The sequence below is a fragment of the Geospiza fortis genome, unplaced genomic scaffold, assembly GCF_000277835.1.
Source record: "Geospiza fortis unplaced genomic scaffold, GeoFor_1.0 scaffold237, whole genome shotgun sequence".
Classification (NCBI taxonomy): domain Eukaryota; kingdom Metazoa; phylum Chordata; class Aves; order Passeriformes; family Thraupidae; genus Geospiza; species Geospiza fortis.
This window is the reverse complement of record NW_005054319.1, coordinates 2,289,497-2,310,676: the sequence shown is the minus strand read 5'-3', so window position 1 is coordinate 2,310,676 and position 21,180 is coordinate 2,289,497. Positions and strand designations below refer to the sequence as shown.

General features: G+C 51.0%; 1 protein-coding gene across 1 annotated transcript in view; it reads right to left on the bottom strand.

The window, feature by feature from the left end:
* Nucleotides 1–6,211: 6,211 nt before the first annotated feature.
* Nucleotides 6,212–21,180, bottom strand: part of MICALL2 (MICAL like 2) — a 21,748-nt gene continuing 6,779 nt past the window's right edge. Inside the window, exons 4-18 of the mRNA XM_031056563.1 lie at nt 20,004–20,145; nt 17,507–17,667; nt 16,766–16,887; nt 15,736–16,407; nt 15,359–15,528; nt 14,437–14,512; nt 14,181–14,296; nt 13,515–13,664; nt 10,782–10,837; nt 10,171–10,294; nt 9,640–9,730; nt 9,205–9,278; nt 8,826–8,940; nt 7,897–7,943; nt 6,212–7,805 (exon numbers count right to left, since the gene is read on the bottom strand). Of these exons, the coding sequence (XP_030912423.1) occupies nt 7,720–7,805; nt 7,897–7,943; nt 8,826–8,940; nt 9,205–9,278; nt 9,640–9,730; nt 10,171–10,294; nt 10,782–10,837; nt 13,515–13,664; nt 14,181–14,296; nt 14,437–14,512; nt 15,359–15,528; nt 15,736–16,407; nt 16,766–16,887; nt 17,507–17,667; nt 20,004–20,145 (2,202 nt within the window). The 3' untranslated portion in view covers nt 6,212–7,719. The remainder of the gene's footprint in view (nt 7,806–7,896; nt 7,944–8,825; nt 8,941–9,204; nt 9,279–9,639; nt 9,731–10,170; nt 10,295–10,781; nt 10,838–13,514; nt 13,665–14,180; nt 14,297–14,436; nt 14,513–15,358; nt 15,529–15,735; nt 16,408–16,765; nt 16,888–17,506; nt 17,668–20,003; nt 20,146–21,180) is intronic.

Below are 21,180 nucleotides of genomic sequence, written 5' to 3'. Positions count from 1 at the left end.
CTAACTCTTCTGATATGAATTATATTATCACCTCCAGAACAGCAGCAGGGAAATGTGACGAAGCCACCCCAGCTCTTCTGATCTCTAATTGCCCTCGCTGTTCGGAGCCGGCGTGGCCAGCTGCAGCTTTGCCTCCTGGCTACCAGCACCCAGCTTCCTTCCACCTCCTGGAGACAAACCAGCAGTGTGGCTCGGAGAGGGAATCATCCCATCGCTTGTCTTGTTCTGGGGAAGACCCAAGCAAGAGGAACTTGGGCTTGCTTTGGAAATCATTCCCTCTCTCTGCGCAGGAGGAGGAACCACCTCATTTCAGAGTCCATCTGTGTTCTGCAGAGGGAAGTCCTGGAGTAGTGAAGAAATTGAATTAATCCTCGATTTCCCAAGGGATTTTCTGAGGCTTCTCAGCTTTTCAGAGCAGCCTCACACTGCACTGGACAGACAAGACACGTTCCCAGTTTTCCCCGCCTTGGAATGAGATACTCACCAGTGGACAGGACACAGTGCCCAGAGAATGGAGAAGGGCAGGGAAGTCTGTTCACAGGTAGAGGTAGCTGGAAGGAGCAGGGCTTTACTCCCACCACTGTCACTGACAAGGTTTAGACATCCTTTTCCAGAAGGCACATCCAAATGTGTGCAGATACCTCTCTGGAATCCCTGGCTGAGGCCTGCCAAGGTAACAGCAGAGAAAAGACCCATCCTCTGCACATCTTCTTGGATTTTTTGTTTTGGTTTTGTTTGGGGTTTTTTGTTTGTTCTGTTTTTTGTTTTCTGGATGGCAGGGAAAGGGCAGCTCTTTACTCCTGACTTACATCATCTGAAACAATTAATTTGTGAAATCCTCAGTACCATTCCCCCTGACATCCAGTGTTTATTATGCTTCAGACCATTTCAAATCAGCACTTGAAAAGGAGAGAGAGCCCCTCTGCCTTCTGATCACTGGAGGGAAGGAGAACGTTGTCCTAAACAGAACAACAGACTGTCCCTTCTTAATGGCACTTCAAAGCTCCTCGGACAGGAAAATTGATAATTGTGTCAAGTACAGTTTTTCTAAACTTCATCATTTAGCACTGAAAACTGGGCTATTGAATTCATATAGTTCTTTGATCAAGACCAGTTAATTAAGTTATTCCCTTGATATGACTCTTATCACTTTAGTGCCAGACCTACATCACACTTGTGCAATTTACATCCTGGCTTTGATATGCATCATTTAAGCTTCCCAGACCAAAATCACTGGGTTTCTGTAGATTCCCTGCTACCTTGCCAGCTTCACCATTAGGATGGGCTACAGGTCAGTTATTGACAGAGAGACTCTGCTCACCAGAAGGCTCCTGGGTTTCTCCACTTTTGGTGACTCCTGTCCTTCCTGTTTCCTTCCCACCTGATACTTCCTGACCCTTCATCTTCACAGCCATCCTCCATTCACCCTCTATTTCTGACCAACCATCCAGGGCCTCTTTCAGCAAATCCTCCTCCTCCTCCTCCACACTTCTGCTTTCCACGGGAGAGTGACAAGCTCCAATTTAGGTCTCCACAGTTTTTCTTGGGCTTAATCCCCTTAAACCGGATTAGCTAACGTCTTAATGCCAGTGACACCAGTCACAGCTCACCATCTGATCCTGCCTTTCAGGATTTGCTGCATCCATGCACTTTCCATTGCTAAACCAGATCCTCTGATCTTTCCTTCCAAGCCCCCCAACTCCCCATCACCCTGCCACCAGGGCCTGCTCCTTTTACTCCTCATATCTAAGAGATGCCCAGATCTCCTCCTTTCTTCACCCAGCACCTCCAGGGTCTGAACTCTTCCAACTCACTGACCGCCTGTGCACTTACCCCATGTTTCACAACTAGGACTATCTCTTCCAGACTGTTTGCTTCACTTTGAGACACTGCAAAACTCACAGCACCCTTTCCTTGGGCCTCCCTTTTCTCTGTATCAGATACAAGATCTTGAGGCTTTCTCCCCCACCACCATCTACACACATGGTGATTCCTCTTGTGCCTTTTAAACCTCCTTTACAGGCCCATGTCCTTTCCAAGCATTCCTTCATTCTCCACCCATCTTCAGTGCGAGGTGGGGATGCTGCTGCTGTAGCTCTCTCCATGGAGCTGTGCTCAGCATCAGGAAGTTCTTTTCCTCCCACCTCCACCCCTTTGCCCTAGACCAGCTCATAAACACCTTAGGGTCAAACCAAGTTGTCTGTCCTGACCATCTCTGTGTTCCTGAATTTTAGCTACTCTCCTGCTCTCTGGGTGGAAATAAGGGACTCTTTTTGGCTCAGTAAAAGAATTATTAGAGGGCAAGGTCCAGCCTGTATCTCCTAAAAAGGTCCTGCAGCTGGCACCCACTTGTGACCAAGAGAGGAGATGGTGTGATCTGCAGCTTTCCATCATGGTTCTTCCTTTCTGGGACATGATGGAGGAGCCACTGAGAGAAATGTGAAGGAAACACAGGCAGTGGTGAGCCCAGGGCTTGGCCTGCTCAGTCCCACCACACCTCTGGTGCTCCCCAGCATCCCCACCATGGCTCATTCTGGCTCCCAGCTCATGGCACGATGTAAAAAGCAGTCACACTCTCTGTATTGATCAGGCTGTCCTTCCACACACATGTTCCCTTTGTCTCCCCTAAAATAAAACCCCAACTGAGAAGAGTCACCAGCTGGAGTTTAATTTCAGACTCCAAGGCATATCTGGAGCCAATTTGCAATGCGCTTACTCCGAAAATCGCCCTCCCCTGTGACGCTTGACAGCTCCAGACCACAGTCCTGCTCTCAGCTCCCAAGGAAAAATGTTTTAATTTGTCACAAACCAATTATAGCGTCTCATCTATCCCTGAATTACTCATCTTGGCTACAGTCTAGGACAAAGGGCCCCTCTGAGAGGAGATTAGACATGGATATTAACAAGAGAAAAAGTGTCCACTGTCTCACCTTGCTGGGGACGCGGCTTCCAACGAGACAGGAAAAGGAAACCCCTCCTGACTGACAGCCAGAGGGAGGGCTCCCATCCCACAGCAAATCCCTCGTTTCACATGGAAGAATAGTCAGGACAAACTCCGTATTCAAATAATATTCATGCATGGCAGATAACAGAGGCACGGCTGGCAGGGCTGCAGCATGAATATAAATAATCTTCGCTGCCTCGGCTGCTGCTGCAGCTGCTTTGCCGCCGTGCTGGAGCGTGGCTGAAGGAAGGGGCTGTCAGGGCAGGGCAGGGGTAGGGATGCTCCAGCAGAGGCACTGCCTGCTCTGAGCTCCACGTGCCACCCCTCTAGCGAGGCCCCTTTCTCCTGAGCCCTGCACTGGCTTGGAATGCTCTCCCATCCAGCTAAGCAGCCCTCCCCAGCCACCTCCTCCCGCTGCCAGGTGTGTTTGTGGCTCTCACAGGCCACACCAGCATCCCTGTGAGTTCTTGCTTTAGTTCTTTTTTTTTTTTCAGACTTAGTTTCCTGGGCTCCAAGTTCTTCTGTTTCAGTGCTTCTTCTTTCCCTCCCCAATTCTGTACTCTCTCCATATCAGGGCTCCTTCTTTCCCTCATTAAATCCACTCTGGTCTAAGGAATTACCCTTCAACCCAACAGCCGTGACCTGGGTGTTACCTTCCAAGCTGAGACACAGCCTTGAGGATGCTTTTGGACTGTCCCATCTCTTGAGCAGCTCATGTTCTGATTCATCCAGCTGGAAACAAGAGGTGAACACCCAAAGCTGTCATGGGCAAGAAGCACTTTGCATGGTGGCGAGTCCCAGCCACTTTGCTCAGCAGTGGGGACAAAAAGCTGTGGGCAGAATTGGCCCCAGTCAGCTGGAAAAGCTGGATGTGCTGCTGCTCTGCCTCAAAGAGACTCAAAGCATCAGCCACAACATGCCCATGCTCACTGCAGATCAGCTTCTTACTTGGATGAAGAGGGAGACGATGAAAGTCGATTTCCCTTTGTGCTCATGGCAAATAATTTGGAGAATTCCCCTTGTTTACTCAGAACTGTTAATGATGCGTCAGAAATTACCTCGGAGATTGTAATTAAGGAAAACAGCAGAAGAGAGACACACACACACACACACACACACACAGAGAGAGCCTAAGCACAGCTTCATCTGCAAGTCTGGAAGTGACAGAGCCCACAGCACCCCAAAGCTGCAGAAGGATCCCCAAGAGCCTCTGAAATGGCAGAGGGTCAGGGGTGCAGGCCCTATGCAGCCCCCACACTCCTCTTCAGCTGCAAAGAAAGCAGCAGCAGCAGCACTCCAGGTATCCAGGAGCTGGTGAGGCCACGAACCCGACTGGAGGCCATCAGGAAATGAGCAGGAAGCTCAGCCCCCTTAAAACCATTTTGGAAGTGGAGCAGCTGAGCTAGAAGAGTAATTAAGGCCTCAGTCATCACCGAAATGCAGACACCCACATGCACACAGCAATGGATCTGTCAACCCCCTGCCAGCCTGACCTCTGGTGGGGCTGGAGCAGAGCACAAACAGCCCTTTCTCATGGAGAAAGGAGAGGAATTTGATTCCCACTCGGTTATAGGAGGGTGCCTGGATTGCCTAATTACTCAGGAGTGGCCACTGTGGAGAGGCAGTGGAGAGCTGGCTTCCCAGCACCTCCCTGGCTGCTCAGTCCCAAGGCCAAATCCTCTTGCTTCGCCTCCTGGAGCACCTCCAAGGGGTGAGCAAAGCTGCTTGTGCCAGGAGAGCAAACAGGGGTCAGGCAGGGGAATCAGCTCAGCTAAAAGCAGCCAGCTGGAGAAAAGCCATTCCTTGTCTCCACCTCAGCCAACAGCTTAGTTCTTCTAGGGCTCGTTTCAAGCACTGGATTAGGAGAATGGTGGAACTGCAAATCCTGTGAGTCCCAAATTCAAGGCAGAGGGAGGAGGAACAAGCTGGGTTGTTCTCATGGTCACCATCAGCATTTTTCAGGGTGTGCAGGAGCTGTGGGACAGGCTGTACAGAGCTTGGCTTTGGTACACCCTGGCCACAGCCAGACAGCATTCCACCCATACAGACCAGAGTTTGGGACTCTGAGCAGGATGTGTTGGACCATTACTCCACTATTTACCCTCCAATCTTTGGTGTAGAAATAACTGAGGTTAGTCTTGCAGTCTGCCTCACAGCAGCAGCATGGTGAGCCAGGCTGGGTTCTGTCTCCTCTCCCTCTCAGTATTTTTCTACCTAGAAACTCAAACCTAAACCCGGACAGCATTTCCAGGTGAACTTCACATCCCTTAGACCATGGCTACCATCTCAAACAGACTCCAGATGGCAGAAGAAGCAGTTTTCCCTTCAAAACCTGTTCTTGGACTGTCTGTGCCCCTGCCTGCTGTCCAGCAGCACCCTGGCCTTCTCACAAAAGCCAACCCTACAGCAGGTGCCACCATTGCCACCACAGGGCCCTGGGGGTGTTGTTTAAGCACTTTGTTCTCACATTCCTGCAGAGGTCCATTTCTTCATGTTCTCAAGGTGGGTGAAGGCTGGAGAGGGAAGGATTGGATGAGTTTGGATGGTGCTGCCACCATCCTCCAAATCCATGCAGACTAAACTTCTTGAGGCCGGAGAATCAGAGCCCGAAAAGATGAAAGCCCAGCAATACTGACAGCCTGGGACAGCTCATCAGGAAAGGTATTTCTCTCCTTCAGCAGAGATGGTTTCAGCTCCCCTCCTCTCAGCTGGCAGCCCACAAAGGCAGGTTTAGTTCTGGGGATTTGCTGCCACTGCCCAGGTCTGGAAGAGGAGCCCTCCTCCCTCCCCTCACGTTAGCAGACCAGGATGGCAAGGCACAGCATGCCAGCCCCTGTGGTCAGCATGTCCCCTCAGCCCAGTTTGTCCTCCCCTCTGGGTGAGCACAGGGGGCAGAGAGGCGGCAGAGCCTCCATCAGCCTTTCACCATTGACACCGTGTCACCAACGCCACGGCCCAGCTGGGGCAGAACCAGCTCTGCCTCTTTCTCTCCCCCATCTGCTGGCCAGGCTGGGACCCCACAGGCTTTGGGACGTGTGTGATGCTAAAGCAGCAAGGGGGGAATTGCATTTACCTGAGAGCAGGGGTGAGTTTGACACCTGAACAAAGTCGGTGAGAACCCCTTGGTGCCACTGCTCCCGCGGGACGTGCAGCTGCCCTGCAGGCTGTGGGCGAGGATTGCTCCATCCCAGGCACACCGAGCTCCAGAGAGGGACTACCAGCGCACCCATATCCACAGAATCCCCAAACCACACCGGGATGCTGAGATTTGCTCCAGTAATTCTTTATTGGGTGAAAGCATCTGCAGGCTCGGCGTGTCCCAGCACTTGCACACACACACACACACGGTGCCCCTGCGGGCTCCAGGGAGCCCCTCGGGCACTGGTGCCACCCCAGCACAGCCCTGCCCGGAGAGTCCCACTGCCACCTCGTGGGAAAGGGATGCATCACCTCTGCTCTGCCGCCGGCACTGCAAACCTGCTCCGGCTAAATCCCTGCTCCTGCTGGGCAACAGCGCCCGCGGGAACCTCCAGGAGCTGCCGTGGAGGGAGGAGGTTCACACAGAGCAGAGGCGTCGTGAATTAATGGGATCGTCCCATGGCTGTCTCCATCCCTGCGCCTCAGCATGACTGGGAACAGAGGGTGCACCCAGGGCAGGGTGCACTGAGGGAAGAGTGGAAAGGCTCCCTGCAACAGCCCAGAACCTGCTCCTGCTCCTGCTCTCACCAGGGTGACCCACAGCACCCCTTGAGGGCACTGGATGTCCCTCCAGTGGGGGGATCCTGAGGGATGGAGCTCAGGAACTGAAATATTGGTCCCGTGCGGAAGAAGACTCAGGGGTGAGGCAAACCCATGGATTCCCTTGTGCTCCCAAGTTAGCACCAGGTTATTAAAATAATGCTTCTGTTCATTTCCATCAGGACAGGCCACAGACAATGAAAACGCTGCTTCACTGAGCAGTCAGAGAAATAAGGAGGCTACAAATCTCCCCCACAGAGGGAATGAAGCAGTGAGCAGCCTCTCATGGCTTTGAGAAATCAGCCTACAGCAACTTCCAAAAGAGGTCTGGAAACAAATCACTATTGCTGAAACTGCTGTGGGTGGAGAACATCCCACACCAGACACAGAGGAGGGCCTGCTCTCTGCTCCCCCCAGCCATGGAGCCTCCAGTTTGCACTGGTGTGGTAAGAGGGGAAACATCAACCCCTCTTGCGCTGTAGCATCTCCCTCTCTGCACCTCTGATCCTGGCCAAAGAGCCACAGCACAAGCAGAGAGGAGGAAGGGAGGGACAGTGGCCCTTGCACAGCCCAGTGCAGTGTCCTGGGGACAGGGGTGGGACACTGTGGGGAGCCATGCAGGGCCATGCTCCTGCTTTCAGGACTGTACTGACCCAGGCACTGGGTGGGCAACCTGAGCTCTGCCCTCCTGAGCTGCCAGCAAGGCTGAACCAACTCTGACCCAGAGCCAGAGAAGGAAAACAGTCTTTAAAGTCCATGTGCTGGGAAAGGTATCCCTGGGCCCCACACCAGGGCCAGGGGGGATTCACACTGTCCCTCTGGCCAGCAAACCTGCAGTCTCCATGTCAGGGAGCACAGGAGCCTCTCACAGCCCAGGAGCTCCAGGAAAGCAGCACTCAGGAAGGACCACACCTCTGATAGGCCCTTGGGGCCTCTCACAGTCCTGCACAGCTCCAAGAACGCAGCACTGAGGAAGGACCACACCTTTGATGGGTCTCTCTGCACAGCTGGGAAAAGGAACATCAAGCTCCTGAGCTTTACTCTTGTTTTTTCTGCTTCCATATTTTGGACAGGCGGAACTTGTTCTTCTTCCTCTCTGGCTCCTGGCTCTCAAGAGATCCATCTGCAGGAGAGGGAGCAGACACAGAGCAGGTTGAGACCCACAGCCCCAGTGAGCCCCAGTGCTGCTCTGGAAGAGGAGAAAGGGCCCTTACCCAACCTCTGTATCATGTCTGCCAACATCTGGTCCTCCTCCTTCTCTCTGTAATGGAACAGCATGGCATTAGAAAACTCTGCTGTGCTCATGACAAGCTGGCAGATACCAAAGCCCATGCAAATACTGCTCTTATTCCCCAGTAAGAAAGGACCAACCTCCACAGCATACCCTGAGAAGGCTGCAGGAAAAAACCCGACAGTTAGAGTCTTAGACATGAGCAAATTCCATCTGGTTGCCTTGAAAGCAAGGGCTTGTGTGGGGATTTCCAGACCTTCTCCCAGCTGGCTGATGAATCATCTGAGTTCATGGAGTGGTGAGACACCAGCACACCCCAGGAGATGAGTGAAGCTGACACACAGCAGCCCGGGGTGCTACAGAGCTGCTCACTGCCATCAGGGACAGGCACACTGCTGTCACCACCTTGTCCTGGCAGCACCAGAATCCACAAGCAGGAGCTGGTGCTCTGAGGTCAAGAAATGGAAGCTGTTCTCAGCATCAGGAGGCACAAATCCAGCTACTTGACACAGTTTTCCTTTGAACTTGGGAAGGATCCAGTTCTTGGCTACAGTTGTTCTTCCACTTGCTGCAGCAGACATTCCTGACCTCATGTTCCCAGATTGCTCCTGCATCTCCCATACTGCCTCCAGCCTCCCCATCTCCTCTCCTCCCTGCATTCCACATCTCCACAGCCCAGTTCTCACAGCAGCTTTAGCTTGAGAGAGAACAGGGCTGTGGTCCTGATCCCTTCCCAACAGCTGCCAAGGATGCAAAGACAGCAGCATTCAGGACAAGTTGTTGATGACAGGTGACCACCCACCTCTCATGGAGGAGAAGGCTGTACTACAGCCACCCATCCACCCCTACAGCCTGGGCAGCAGTGGAAATACAGCAGTGCTGGCTCATTTCCCACCATCTGAGCAGACTCACCTGAGCCTGTCCTCATCCAGGCAATCCACAATATTATTGCGGTCATTGACCGTGTTCAGGTACGACTCCAGCAGCTCCTTCTCCTGCTCCTTCTCCCTGGCAGTCTTCAGTTCCTCTGCACAAGACAAGGGAAGCCCATCTCACAGCTACAGGCAGTACCTCCCCACTGTGGCTCCTGCCTCCATCCCAATTTGCAATCCTCACACTCAGGGGCACATCCTACACGCCCTCACCAAGCAGAGGTGGGCTGGATGTCACAGGGACTCTGCCCAGGGACACCCACAGCGCAGTCCCGGCAGAGCCTTCAGATCTGAGGGGCATCCCAGGGCTGGCACACAAGGTGGAGGCTCCTGGGGCCAGCAGGACTCCCAGTCCTTACCTGGTTTGCTCATGAGCCTTCGCAGCTCCATCTCAATGTTCCACTGCTGCTCCTCCAGGTTCTGCTGCTTCATCCTGGAAGGAAGGACAGAAGTGATGGGTTACTGCCCTGCCATGCCCCAGGGTTGGACCCTTCTCCTGTCATGCTAAAGCCTCATCTCTGTGCTTCCCAACATCTGGGCAGGGGCTGCTGGCTCAGGGGAAATGTTCCTCCATCACATTTCTGATGTTTCCCTCCTCACGAGCTCTTCACAGACCCTGGGTGCTCAAAGCCCACCAGCTAATGCATCAGGATGCTGGCAGTTCTACCAGAGACACCCTAAACCCTTCTCCTCCCACCAACTGGCACAGGATTTTTTTGGGCTGCCACACTCCCTGTCCTTCACTGCCCACAGGAAGTGCACGAGCAGAGAGGAGAATTTCTGGTTGTACTCACTTGTACATCAGCTCTGATTCCTGTCTGAGCAGCAGCTGCTTCTCATGGATCAGTTTGAACCAATCCACCATAAGGGCATCCTCAGACTCATCTGCAGAGGAGACAAAGGGCAAGAAGCTGCATCAGCTCAGCCCCCCTGGCTCAAACACACAATCTCTTGAGGGAGAGCCTAGGATGAGTTATGTGAGCCCCAGGCAAGCTCAAGTGAAAACAGGCAATCTATGGAGCCCCTAGGGATGCAGGTCACTCCCTGTGGATTCAAGGAAGCTGCTTATGGATCCTCTGCTACAGGACTCCCCAAACTCTGATCCTCAGCCAAATTAACACAAGACATGCTCAAAAAATATGTTACAAAACAGCCAGAGAAGGTTCAAAATCCCCTGGGCTTTAACTTTATATACCAGGTACCTCTGGCAACCTGGTGACTCCCATGCAGCCTGAGCTCCTAAAAATGGAGCCAAGAGTGCCCAGGGGTAGGACCTGAGCCCCACAGCTCCCCAGCAGGGCAGAGCTGGCACCAGGGCTCCTCACCTCCCTCACAGGCACGCAGCTGCTTCTCCAGATCCACTCCTTTCAATTCCAGCTCGTCCAGCTGCTTCTCGATGGCACAAACCTTCTCCTGGATCTTCTCCTCAGGGAGGTAGTCTGGGTGCAGCTAGGGGAAAAAAAAAAGTAGGGCCAAATGCAGCTCAGGAACCCTGAGACTGCCTGGTGAGGTCACAACAGAGATGGGAAAGGGCATGAGGAGCCCAGGTACAGAGCCACAACCTGGGAGGGCCAGGCCAGCAGAGGGGCAGAGCTGGCTGCTCACACCAGAGCAGTGGCCACTGCAGGGTGTGACACACGTGCTGTCAGTGGTAACTCCCCCACACCTGTCAGCCTGCAGACATTCTCCCTCCTTCTGTGGGGAATGCAATGTCTGCCATAGTTTTGTTTGGCTCTGTCTGATTCCAGCTCTGATTCTGCACGGAAGATAACCAGCAGCTTCTCCACCTTCTTCTGCCCCACAGCCTTTCACCCTTTCCCTGGGTATCCAAACAAACCCTCCCAATAAGACAAACTTAGATATATCTGGACAAGCACTCCAGAAGGATATTTAACCACCCCACCCTGCTCCACTTACACCTGGTTTCCAGCCATACCTTGGTTGGGGACACCACTTGAGGCTCCCCTTTGCTTTTTGGAACAGGGAGTTTAACTAGAAGAGAGAAAAAAAAGATCACAACAACCTTTAAATAATTTTATGGTGTGGGACAGTGCCTGTCCCAGTCCACCAGAGCACAACAGGTGCCAGCTACCCAACAGAGGTCACAGATGATACACATGCACTCATATGCCTGGCCAAAGTAAGAGACATCTCCTCACAGCCTGATTTACTCCTTATGGCTTGTCCCTCAGGTCACAGGTTGCTGCTTTCAACCCCAGGGTACAGACAGTCACCTAATTCAGGTGTGACTTTGGAACTTCCACCCAAGAATACTCACTTGCACGTTCATTCACTACCTTGTTAAAACCCAAAGATATTTGTTATGGCAAAACCTGTTCCTTATTAAGGTTCCAAAGGGCAGCACAGAAAGACAGGGTTACTGTCACAGCAAACACCAAGACACACTAAAAATGTCCCTCTAGTGCTCTTTTACAAAGGAGTATCAGTAAATACTGATGAAACAAAGATAGTCTAGGGGACCTCAATGCAGATCTCAAGAAACTAAAGGTTCAATTCCTCCCACAAAACACCTCCTAGGTGAGAAGTCCCTTAGGCCCCACTACACAGCATTATTGAGGCTCTGGACACCTATTAAAATCAATCCTTAAGCAATGTGTATTTGTTCCACTGTGCCTCAGCTTCCTCTGCCCAACTGTGCTGCAAGGATAACTACAGAAGAGTGTGAGGTATTTGGATACCCAAGGGGCTGGGCTGGATAATTACCACAGAGAGGGAACAGAGGCGTCAGTGGATGATGAGATAAGGAGGCAAACTCTGCTATCAAAAGAGCAGGGCTGTAACAAAGGCAGCAGCAATGCAGGCTGAGCACACACAAGCGGAAAGGCAGGACAGACAGACATGGGGAGCCTCCTGAGAGTCTCTGGAGATGGAGGAAGAGCTCAAGGAGAGCTCTCCAGCTGCCCAGCCCTTGCTCTATTGTGCTTCCTACGAGGAGTGCAAAGGCAGAAGATGCTGGATGTGGCTGTGCTGTTCCTGCACTGCTGGGCTCTGTCAGGGATCTCTTCCCTCTGGGTGCTGCTGTTTGCTGCCTGTGCACTGCCTGCACCTTCTCTTAAAGATTCCTCCAAGAGGGACTTGTCCTGCCTCGAGCTGCCTGCCCAAACATCACTTCCCTCTCCCAGCCCAGTCCTGCACCTCTGGCTCCTTCCAGGTGGCCTCAGCAGCACCTCCAAGCACGGCAGAGAGCTGCACCCCTGATGGAGAGAAGGCCAGGGTCGCTGCAGGGGAAGAGCCTGTAAAGTGACACCCTGTGACCAGCTCAGGATCTGATATCCCCTGATACCCTCAGGTTGTGGCCTGACAGACACAGGATGGGCTGGCTGCTTGCCAGCAAGCTGGAAGTAGGACAGCTGGCAGGAAAACCCTGGAGCCTCCTTTCTCAGCAGAAAACACCACCTCCCACCAAAGAAAATGAATCATCTACAGAAATGCTCACCATCCACAGCTCAACACCAGCCCAGGACTGAGGGCAGGAACAGCAGCTGACTGTTCACAGCTCTGAGTGCTGAGGTAAAATCTACACAGAGGGGCAAGAGCTCGGTCCCTACCCCCCAGCCTGCCCAGTGGCAGCAGCAGGAACCAGCCTTTCAGCTGGGGAAAAGTGGGGGGACACTGCCAGGAACATTTCCCAATGGCCCTCCCCCATGGCAACCATTAACCTTTAGAAATACAGATATGAACCCAGCCTCCCTTATCTGAACAGCTCACTCACTCCTTGGGAGAGACTGGAGCTGAACCCTGGGGCTGAGGCTGAGGAAAGAGGAGCTGGGAAGTTTTGGGAAAATGCTGGCAAAGGAGGCACAGCAAACTTTTAAAAAAGACAACACAACTGGAGACTGAATGTTTGGTAGCTGGCTAAGGACAATGCTGGAACCAGCTGATAAAAAATAAAGCATGAGGCCATTGAACCATCAGGACCCATCCTGCTTGCTCCAAGACAAACATCAAGGGCAGGACTGAGTCCTGCTGTGTGAATCTTCTACTCCAGACAGGTAAGACACAGCAAGATGGGGTAAGGAAAGGGGAGACAAAGAAGCTGAGCAAACAGGACAGCAGCAAACATCAGGTTAGTTCCAGAAAATTTCCTCAGCATTGTGGTGGGATATGTCAGAGCAAGGATAACTCAGCATTGGAGGAGAGGTGTGCATAATAAAGCTGTGGGTGAACAAACAGCAGTAAGGAACTGGATTAAGAGTAGGGACAAACTGGTCAGGACATCTTTGAATATCAAAGAAACAGCAGCCTTGACTCCTGCTCCTGTGGGTCCTGCCAACTGGAGTCTCTGGATAACAGTTCTCTGCATTCCTTCTATTTCCTAAAGCCACTCAATTGAAGAGGAACAGAGACATCAACGAGATCCCAGTTCCCCAAATTAGGAGATGGTCCTCTTCATAGCACTAAGTCCAAAGAATGACAGGGCAGTGACCTTGAAAAATTCCTATTTCAACTTCTTCCTTTCCCACTGAATTCTCTGGCCTTGCTGCTTCCTGCTCAGGCCAAGCTGGCTAATAAAAATCAATTACACAGACTCTGCCCCCATGACAGCAGCCAGAGGGTTAGGCACAGAAATCTCTGGGACACATATCCCATAGTGACCACTCAGGCTGTTCCCTGACAGTGTGGCTTTGGCAGGCAGAAGAGATCTTACATGTAGCAGTGTTTGTTTTCAACTGGTTGCCATCTTCCTCCTTCTTGGCAGACCCTCCAGGATCTTTCCAGTCTTGCTTTGAATTCTGACAGCTCCTGATAAGATCTGAGCTGGGAATCAACAACTTCTTTGTGAATCCACCAGATGAAGCTGGATTAAGAAGCACAGAGAGGTTTTGGGTAAGAAATTTCAACCCTTATCTCACAAAAATCCCTTTAATGCCCAATATCTCTGGCAGTCACCACTACCAAACTCCATTTCTAGTCCTAGTCCTCCTCTCTTGATGATAATGAAGGGCATAAACCCAAAGTAAACAGGGAAAAAACACTCATTACAAGGCCAGAGTAAGAGGAGAACAAACATTTGGGAGGAGAATAAACAGCTGGGAACCATCACTAAGATTTCTCAACACTATACAATCATGCAAGAGAGAGTAAGTGGAATCTTGCTGGCTGTCTTGCAGAAAAGGGAACCCTATGGAAACTGAGAGTCCCTCTCCCTGGGGAAGGATGGGAGGCCACCCACCAAAGGCACAGAATAAAGGCACCACAAGGCTAAAGCAGGTGCAGAAAGCAAAGGCACATTGTCCACCAACACATCCTTGCAGTACAATGCCTGTCCCTTTCCTGATCAGCAAAATGAAGGCAAAGCTTTTATCCTTCATACCAGAGTCCTGCTTTGCTGGTGGGACAACTAATGGGCTTGGCTTTGGCTCCTTCTGTGCTGGGCTCCCTGCTCCCACCTGGGAGCTCTCAGCAGGTTTCTTAGAGACATCTTGGTCCCTGCAAAGGAAAAAGACAAAGGTAGGGAAAATCTCTCATGCTGAATGGTCCACGGGAAAAGTTCTGGACATCCTGGTGTGGATCTCCACCTGGGATGGTCACATTTGTCATGGAAATCCACCAGCTCCAAGGACACTCACTTGTTGGCTACAGGCTTCAACCGAGATCTCCACCCTTCTGGGCTCTCAGACTTGCTGTCAGCAACATTTGTGCTTCCTGAAGAAAAGAACACAGCAAGGCAAATAAAAATACACAAGAACAAAAGCATCCAATAAAAAGAAACAAGCCAGATTTGAGTCTCAGGAGAATCCTAGGAGATAAGGCATGCACTGGGGCAGGTGCTATGATGTTATTGCAGCAAACCAGCACCAGCTCAACAAGTTTACCATGGGCAGATTCAGATACAACAGGTAGTAGGCAATCTAAGAGGCATTTTGTCACTTTCAAATCAATCACAGTTACAGAAAATCAGCCGCAGAGTACATGAACAGGCACGTTCAACAGCAATACAACACAAACAGCTCAGATCTCAGAGACCAAAGGCTGGGGCAGGAAGAAGGAGAAACAAAAAAGCCCCACAAAGTCACAGCTAACTGCAAACAGACAGTTCTTCAGGCCACCTGAAAGTGCCTGGGACACTGGGAACCCCCAGATATCATCCCCTGGCCTACTGCTAAGTCACCATGATGGAAGCTTGGTACAAAACAGACAAAGAGGCTGGGTGACCTGCAACTGCAATCAAAAAACCATCCCAAAGCTCTGGCAAGGTCTCCCACCTGGGAAACCCCAAGCCTTTGAAAGCCACCACGATCCCAGTGTTTGATGACAGCAGTACAACTTCAAACACCTGGAGATCCTCAGAGTAGTAGAACTCCCCATGCTAGAGGGAGCAGTTGCACAGGGATAGTGCACACAGGGAGGTGTGTTGAGCCCCAGAGCTCAGAAATCACTCACAGACACAAAGGACAGGAGTCATGGACACATTTGCTGCACTGGTCCAAGAGAAGGCATAAAGTTGGAGCGCTGTGTCCAGGCAGAGCCGTGTGAATCATTCATGCTCACCTTTGGTGCCTTTTGGCTCTGGCTTGTGCAAAGGGTCAGCAGGTTTGCTGGCAGCCTGGCTCTTGGGCACAGGGTCTGTGATCTTCTCCTGCCTTGGTGCTGGGCACCCTGTTTTGCTGGACTGTGGTTTTGGAGCTGGACTCTGAGAACTGGTGGGAGAAAACTTGCCACTGCAAAAAAGAACGACTTAATGAGTCTTTTTGAAAGGATGGACCTTTTTATTTGCCTCTGTTCCGATGATTTTTATGTGTCCCTCTACAAGCCTTTAAAACTGAGCCACGAGAGCAGTCAGGACAAAGTAAAGAAAGATTCAGGGGCTTCTCAATTATCCCAAAGAACATCTTGGCAGTAAAAAGGGAAAGAGAAATAGTGCTTTGCTGCCAGGTGCTGAGGAGCCAGTGGAACTGAGTCCTCCTGGCCTGCTTGGAGCAGTGCCTGATGCAGACAGAGCCTGTATAATGTGGTTACGTGCCTGATCCTTCCCAGCATTCACCCGACTGACCTCAGCAGTGCTTCTGGCAGGGGCAGTTTTATCAGGCCCATGAGGAGACTGGACTTGTTTTTGAGTCTCAGGAGCTTTATTGCTGGAGGACTCCAAAGACCGAAAAAAGTTTTCTCGTGCTTGCTGTGTTTTTGTTGTGGAGGATGTCCAAGGAGGCTTTGCTGGGCTGCCTTCGTGGGGATCTGATTTATTCCCCAACGAGGCACCTTTGCAGTCATCTGATTTATTTACAGCTGAGGAGAACCATGGAGTATTTACACTTTTGAAGCCAGAGCTTCCAGAAGATGAAACAGATGGCTTGGTTGAATTAGTGAGGCCTTCCTGGCTGGGTTTCTTCAACACCTGCTCTGGTTTCTTGGGTTCTGCTGCTTTCTGGAACGCCCTGGCAGCAGCAGGGGCTGGGGTACTGTCAGGCTGTTTCCCAGTACTGTGGAGACCAGAGATCTGGACACTGTCTGGCTGCTGGTGGCTGGTACAGATGAATGTACCGGGCTCAGGCCCAGCTTTGTAGCTTCCAGGAAGAAGCAAGTTCCAACACTGCCTGCACCTGTGGATACAAAAATCTCAGGAAGCATCCTCCAGAGTGCTGGGAGACACAGAGCTGGGAGTGCAGGCACGACTCCACCATCCACAGGAGGGTAAGGGCACCACACTGACAGTGTGTGCCTGTGTGCACACTCCTCAGGCACCAGAACAAGAGCTGTTGATAGCACAGCCTGAAGCAGGACAGGTGTAGATGAACATAGACCTGTGGAGACAGTTTCCCTTACACACAGGTCAAGAGCAAGCCCAGACTGCCTCCACTCTGAATAAAATGTGCCCCACCACTCTCTCCAGCCCCAAAGAACCAGGCTGGCCCTCTGTGAGCCCCAGGGCTGTGCCCCTGCCTTGAAGAGCTGCTGTACCTGAAGCAGTTCCTGTGATAGAGCTTCCCATCGACCAGGTAGCGCTGCACAAGGTGCACGTGCTTCCCACAGACCCCACAGCTGCTGCTGGGGACATTGCCACTCTCTGCCAGGACCCTCTTCTGTGGGGAAAAGAAGAGGGTGAGCAGGCAAGAGCATGGCACTGGGCACAGCTACAAATCTCCCAAGAAGGTGAGTGCTTGGCATGCACAGCCAGGACAGAGAAGTGACACCAGGAAATCCCCTCTAAACCCTTGGTCATCCAAGTGGAACAGCCCTTGGAAGGACAGAGCATGGGGAATATGTTCCCACAAAACCAGAGAAGCAGGGTGCCCTGTCTGCCTATAGGCAAAGGTCTCATTTAAATGAGCTGGGAAAGGGCTTCTACCCTGTTTTCATCCCTACTCTGCTTTGAAACCATATCCAATAATTAGATCGATGTTTTCTAGTAAAAATAATATTACATCCTGTAAAAATCTCCATCCCCAATATCTAGGAACAGCACATCCATGTCCCAAGACACCCACATTCTGTTCAGGAAGTATCCAGGCTGACAGACGGTTTTCCAGTGACTCCCACCTCAATCTATGCCAGAATCAGACCTCTGGATTAAATCACTCATAGTGAACAGAAAATTTAGGGACTAGGTCCTTACCAGCAGGAGCCCTGAACCAGCCCAGTATTCTCCATCTCACTGAACACATTTAAGGCATAAGGAACACCCAAACCCACATTTCTTACTGTGGTAACTGGGGAGGTTTCCTTTGGCTTAGCTCTGGCTGGTGGGTGGGCAGGAGGCAGTTTTGGTGGCACTGGCTTAGGAGGCTCTGGAGCAGTTTTCTTCCCAGGATGCTGCTCTGGAGATTCAGAGGAAGGACGCTTGATTCCAGCCATGCCTCCAACTGGAAGAATGGAAGAAGGGAATATTTTTAAGGAAAACTCACTGGTTTAGGAATAACTTATAAAGTAAGAATATCCAGAGGTGCCTGATGCTGAGGGGCAAGAGGCAACAAGTGAATTGCAACAACATTCTGAAACTGCTGATTTTTGTCTTCTCAGGGAATTTCATGAAGAGAAATGCAAGAGTGAAGAAATGCAAATCGCCATCCATCGATGGTGAGAACAAGACCTTGGGTTTTCAGTTCCAGCCCATGGTTTGGCTGGAACTGATCCCAGCTGGAACAGGCCCTGCTGGAACAGGCAGAGGAGTCATGGCTAAGGAGCTGAAGGGTTTGCAAATAGAGAGTTTGCTTCATTCAAGTCCTTGTGCTCCAGACCTCCTACAGAGCCTGAACGTTCACTGCTGCAAGTGTCCACCCCACACCCCAGCTGGGACTCCCACAGAGCAAACAGCCTTCTTGCATGTGGAAATGACCACTAAAAATGGGTAATTCTGCAAAGACTGGAGGTGCCATAAAGGTGTTGATGTGGAAACCAAGACTTGCCACAAGCAGCCTGAAAATGCCCAATTCTCTTTTCTCTGCAGATGAAATAGAACCCCTCAAAATTCAATACAAGTGGAGGAAAGAGAATCTCCAACACACTTCAGTCAAGCAGGGAATGGTGCCCTGTGCCTTGGGAAGTGCAGGGAACCTTCCCTGGGAAACAGGGCTTTGTGCAAAGTTTTTACAGACACAAACCCCAAGTGGGGTGTTATTCTTGCACCACTTCCTATTCTGAACGAGATGTCTGTGTGTTCCTTGTGGGATATTTGAGCCACAGCTTCACTTTCCAAGTGACACTTCAATGGCCACTCGTCTGAAAAGAGATTATACCCTGCTCAGTAAACACAGAAAGGGCAGGGAGCAGAGAGGGAGCCCAGTTCCCAGCAGTCTGCCCTCAAGAAAGCCAAGTCTCCAAATAAACACCCAGGACTCCCAGGGCAGGGAGCAGGGCACAGCTGACCCAGCACACAGCTCAGGCTCAGACTGCGCCTCACTCCCCACTTGTGCCCACTCACTGAATTCCCAAAGCCACAAAGATGGGTGGCTTCAATTCTGCTCATCCACAACGTGATGACCTCACTAAAGCCTTGTCTGCTCTCCCTGCCTGCCCTCCTGTGTCCTGCTTGTTCCAGGGTCCTGCTGAGCCCATCTGAAGGGCACGGCTGTGAGCCCGCGACTCCGCTCGGTGTCAGAGGGCACATTCCACATTTGAGGCTCATTTTCAGACATCCCCATTCACCCCAGCAACAGGAATGCAACCCAAGTGTCTTGAGGGACATTTGTGGGAGTATAAAAATGTGCTGTGCTTGATGATGTGGTAGACAAGATGCAGGGGGAGGGGGCAAAGACCCCAGCCTGACCCAGATTCTCACCACTTGGCACGAACATGATGGAATTTGTTCGATTTCAACCAGAACAGTTTTAAAACAAGAAATAAAAAATGAAGAGGGGGAGGGAAGAAGTTGTGGAAGGAGAGAAAAAGCATGCTTAAATGTGTAAAGAGGTGGAGAAGTAGGAAGAGTTTAAGCATTAAAGGCAGCTCTGAGTGAATTGTGCTTTCTTTCCAAGATGTAGGACATTTTCAATACATATCTCTCCATTTACATTCACCTTAACCACTTAAGCCATTCATGTCCCATTTTAGAAAGTTTCCTCTGGAGGAACCTGTAAAATTGGTTTATTATATTACTTCATTTTGTGTGAGCTTAAAGCCAAATATAAACCAAGACTACAAAAATGCTCCTGTGAGCCCAGCTAAACTCTCCAGTATATGAATATAATGCCTTGGCAGCTCTGTTTTATGTTTGACAGAATTTCTATCACAGTTATGTCAGTTAGGGTGATAATTTTCTTCTCCTTCCTTCTATCAGTGCTGCTGTGCTGTACAAGCCCTACCACGGATGCTGTCACATTGGCACAGCCTCACAGACAAGCTCAGCCTTGCTCTCCTCCATGTTCTCACCAGCCCTCAGGTGTGGCAAAGACTGGAACAGGGGTGGAGGTGCTCAGGAATGGAAAGCTGAGGTGGGGACCATGGAGAGGAACCTTCAGTGCTCCTCTCGGCTGGACCACAAGAAATTTTAGACTATTTTAAATGTTAAGGCAGAGTTTCAATGACAAGACATGGCCCTGTACCCTTCCAAAAGAGTTCAGTGGCCCCCAGTGAAACAGTTCTGGTACCAAGAAGGCCTCTGTGCAGTTTATTTTGCATTTTCCAAGCTTGTCAGGAGGCAAGGGAAAGCACGAAATGAAGCCCTGATCCTTCCCAGCCCTCCAGGGAATATGGTACTTACTAGGAGACCGTCCATGGAAGTAATTATAATACTGGGAAACGTAGGTGAGGATGCTCAGCCTGTCTGGTACCTTCAGAGCAACCATATCCTCTGCATCCAGCAGGGCTGGGATCCCCAGCTCCTCCTCTGCCACCCGAAATGCCTGCAGAAGGGAAAAAAAAAAAAATAAAAATAGAGGGGTCTTATCCATGGCAGGCAGCAGAGCTGCTCCTCATCCTAAGTAAGAAAGTGCACTGCAAACAGCCCCACTCAAATAAAAATAACTCTACTGGGGAACAGCTGCACCAGTTTAACTCCTACATCATAGGAACCAACGGAGTCGTGGCTTCCAGCCACTGCCTTGAGAAACCCAGGCAAGGAGCCAAAAATCTGGCCTGGCAAGCTGGCCATAGCTCAGTAACTCACCTGGGCTTGCCTTGCTCTTCCTGCAGCCTGCCTGTGTGTGTGAGTGCACAGCTGCAGAGAGCCAGGCTGGCAGAAGGGGATGTGTCAGGCCAGGCTGGCAGAGCTGTTTCCAGGCTCCCAGCCCAACCTGAGCTCTCCCCAATTAACGGTGGGCTGGTAGGTGCTTGCAGGCAGCTTTCATCTCTGAGTGCTGTGCTAAAGTTTCCAGCCTCCTACTGCCTGCTCTTCTCCATCTGAAAATCGGGCTGCAGGAGAGACCCTGCTCTCCCAGAGCAGAAAGGGGGAAAAGAGGTGTAATGCAGAAAAATTCCTGATACAGAGATGCCTTCCAGTTTAACTGTTTCCATGCTGCCTAACATGTATTTGGGGTAAATATTCCTCTTTCTGGTGTCCTCTGCTTTGAAACTGCAGGTAAAGGAGGCAAAAGCTATTTTCTCTTGCCTCTGAAAAACAGTCTTTAATAGAATACAAAAAAAAAAAAATTGCAACAAGCAAACTTCACTCTTGCCCAGCTCAGTTTAGGGCTTTCACTAAGGACCTTCTCCAGCCTTGTTCCTTCCCAACTTATGGGAAAAAAATCCTTTTTCTCCCCTTTTGGAGCATCCCTGTTGAAATGCCAATACAGCAAAGGAAAACAGCACTTGCAGGACCAGAGGCACAAGGAAAGCTACTGCTAAAGTCCACAGTGAAAGGGTTAAAAAAACCCTTGAATATATTAAACCCCTCCACATCTGACCTCTGGCACGGACACACACAGTGTTGGTGTACAAGC